Source organism: Sinocyclocheilus rhinocerous, unplaced genomic scaffold (genome assembly GCF_001515625.1).
Source record: "Sinocyclocheilus rhinocerous isolate Xijiao unplaced genomic scaffold, SAMN03320098_v1.1 scaffold57, whole genome shotgun sequence".
Lineage (NCBI taxonomy): Eukaryota > Metazoa > Chordata > Actinopteri > Cypriniformes > Cyprinidae > Sinocyclocheilus > Sinocyclocheilus rhinocerous.
In genome coordinates, this window is record NW_015652130.1 from 871,619 (window position 1) to 874,984 (window position 3,366).

Consider the following 3,366-nt stretch of genomic DNA (forward strand, 5'->3'; position numbering starts at 1 on the left):
TGATCTTGGTAGTAACCTTGCTGTCTATGGGAGGGTCAGAGGATTTTATCAAAAATATCTTAATGTGTGTTCCAAAGATGAACGAAGGTCTTACGGGTTTTAATGTAATGAGTAATCAATGACAATTAATGAGTAATTAATGACAGAATTTTCATTTTTGGGTGAACTATCCCTTTAAATATTGGTGACATTACATTTTGACATACATAGAACTATGGTAAAGTACGAAACTGCATGATTGTGCTATAGTTCTTGACTAATGAACTGTCAAAGAGTTGTCACACACCGCTCTGATAACAACCATGACACGTTGACCATGCCTGTATACTTTAAGTAGCATTTCAGGTTCAAATAGCTAATAACACCTCTAAATCAAAGCTTCAGAGGCCCACATCTCTTCATTCTCATTTTTTTCCCTTTAAGAATGCAGCAAAGTAGCAGAATTCAAGACAGTTAGGCAGGAAATAAAATAAAAACATTGATAAAATGCTTTTCCTGCCGTACTCAACACTGTTTTCTGTAAAAAAATAAAATAAAAATACCGGTAATGGCTAATATACTTACAGTATACTACCTTAGTGTATAATATTTTAAACAAGCTTAAGAATAATTTTTTACTTCTTTTATTTTGGTCATATTCTGACATTTTGCATTTAGCGTTTACATTTTATGACCTCATTCCCACAATTTACTTATCTTCTATCATTTATTTTATATTTTCCATAAAGATTAAATAAATTAAATAAAATAAATCTGAAAATCAGTCAAGAAAACACTTTTACATCTATACACTTTATACAAACATTTTGCATGGCACACAGGCAAACATCTTCATCAGAGGTACTGATCCTGGAATGGAAATGGTGGGAGGCATTTGGACTTGCCATCAGCTATGGTAATGCAGGCAAGGTTAGGCAGACAAGGGCATGTATGATGGCGTCTCTTGCCAAAGAACGGCACCTAAGTAGAAATGAGAGATTAAAAAACAAGAAGACAGGAACAAATCATAATGAATGTGAGGAGGAAAGTGAGGAAATAAACCTTGTGGCTCATTGGATGACAGTCTTCTCCCTGCTGACCCATTGGGATGCACATTCGCAGGCTCCGGATCCACAGGCTGACTGCACAACACATGCCACCTCCACACTGAGAGTCCTTCTCACATGCCTGCACACACACACACACACACAGGTCTTAGGGCTCTTTCTCATTATAAATACATCAACATGTCCACATTCGACTCTAGTGAGAAAACATATCAGTGATGAAATGTACAGTGCGTCCACCTCATGCAATAAAATAGCACCACACGACCAACCTGAAGCATTTTTAAAGCTATATAGTGAGTAGGAGCCCAAAAGTGGCATAGGATTTTCTCTTGTGGATCCAGGTTACTGATTTGCCCTGACAGACCATGTAGGATGATGGTCTCAATGTGTTTGAAAACGCCATGCCTCCATCTCCATTAGGCCTGGGGTGTTCTGACAGCACTCTCACATATTTTGGGAGTGCTGTAGGCTTTACTGTCCTGACTGGTGTGAAGGAAATGCATTTGAGCATCCCAACACATTCATGTCAAACAGCACGGCATCTCTACTGACCCTAAGAAATGCTCTGAGAGAACATTACAGTGTTAAAGAACAAATCTATGCATGCTTGAATCCTTAAAATATTACATTTATCATTTTATTACATCACATTATTTGTGTGTGCTAAAATCTGTGGACATGTCATTTTAAAAGTGAAATGCAGAGCTTTGATTTTTTGTTGAATAATTCAGAATTAACAGTGTGCCTAATATATCAGCTACACCCTTAATGGTAATGTATGAGTTAAAGGTATGAGTTTTCACCCAAAAAATGGAAAACCTGTCATTTACTCACCTCATGTTGATCCAAACCTGTGATTTTTTTTTCTTCAATGGAACACTAATTATATATAATATGTATATTTAGATGCTTGTTGTTATGCGAAACAGCTTATTCAGGACAGTGCCAAATAAAAAATAACATGCAATTTTATGCATGCCTCTTTTTTTACAATTGTTAACATCTTGCATATTCTGCAAGGAGTATGTAAACATATGAGCAGAACTATATATATATATATATATATATATATATATACACACACACACACACACACACACACACATATATATATATATATATATGATAGTGCCATATTGCTGATAATAAATATACTGTAATTTGTTCTACATAATGCTATAGTGAAAAAAAGGTCTATAGAAAAACTTACACAAAGGCCACAAAGACAGATGCAGAAAAGAACTGAAAAGAAATATCTCAAATGAAATGCATAATTCAATCATTCAACCAAACAAGACACCATCAATAATAATAATAAAAAAAATAATAATAATTTAGTTTTATGTTTCTATAGTGTTCAATCCACTTGACCAGACTGGCTCTTAAAGTTGTAAGGGTCACTCACCCCAGTGATGACTGCAGTCGAACCACAAGACACCAGCACCAGGCAGAGAAAGACAGAAATGTTGGATGTCATGGTCTTCAAACGCTAATGCCACAGGTTTCTCTCCCCTGAAGAGGGGGGTCCAAGCACTACAAACTGCCTTTTGCTCAGACACACCAAAAACAGTATAGTATAGTTTTTCTTCAGATGCCGATGTCCCACAGGTACAAAGGACTGTCATGTAATATGTGAGTATATGTATGTACTGTATCTTCCAAAATGTGAGCGGCAGCTTCTCAGTTGTTCTGATGAGGGACGGATGATTTATAAGCACTGTCCTTCATTCAGAGTTATCAGTGAGTCACGTCTTCATACATGAAAGAGATGGAGTACGAAAGAGAGGAACAAAGAAATCCAAGGTAATACAGTTGAACTCCCACCCGCCTGACACGCATTGCACCCCTCACTTCCCAATTATAACATTCCCTTATACTTAATAATATATTTTCTATTGTCCTGGTCTGTTGCTATTTAAATGCATATATTATATGCATTTAAAACAATAATATGCAATGAGAAAAACTTTTAAAGATTACGTCTTTAATTGATTTTTCCGTACATTTCTGCCATATGTACATTAAATGACAGTCACCACTAACAAGCTACCACTAAATACTGTAGAAACTTAATTTTCTGTAAAGTTGCTTTGCAAGGATTTGTATCGTGAAAAGCGCTATACAAATAAACTTGAATTGAATTGAATTGTATGTAATTTTCCGAATTATTGTTACGTTAAAATATAATAATTTGACTTGTACAACCTATTTCTCAAGGCTACAAAATCTGTTTGGACCCAAATTTCAGTTCACGAATCAGTCAAAAAAGACGTGTGCCACACAAAAGGTTCCCCCCCCCCCCCCCCCCACACCACAC

At 36.0% G+C, this 3,366-nt stretch overlaps 1 protein-coding gene across 1 annotated transcript; it reads right to left on the bottom strand.

Moving 5' to 3' along the window:
• Nucleotides 1-834: 834 nt before the first annotated feature.
• On the bottom strand, nucleotides 835-2,587 carry LOC107713490 (toxin MIT1-like). The gene is made up of 3 exons (XM_016519004.1): nucleotides 2,455-2,587; nucleotides 1,042-1,167; nucleotides 835-960 (listed from the first exon to the last, which is right to left on the bottom strand). The coding sequence occupies exons 1-3, from the start codon at nucleotides 2,524-2,526 to the stop codon at nucleotides 835-837; spliced, it is 324 nt and encodes a 107-aa protein (XP_016374490.1). The 5' UTR covers nucleotides 2,527-2,587.
• Between the last annotated feature and the right edge of the window lie 779 nt (nucleotides 2,588-3,366).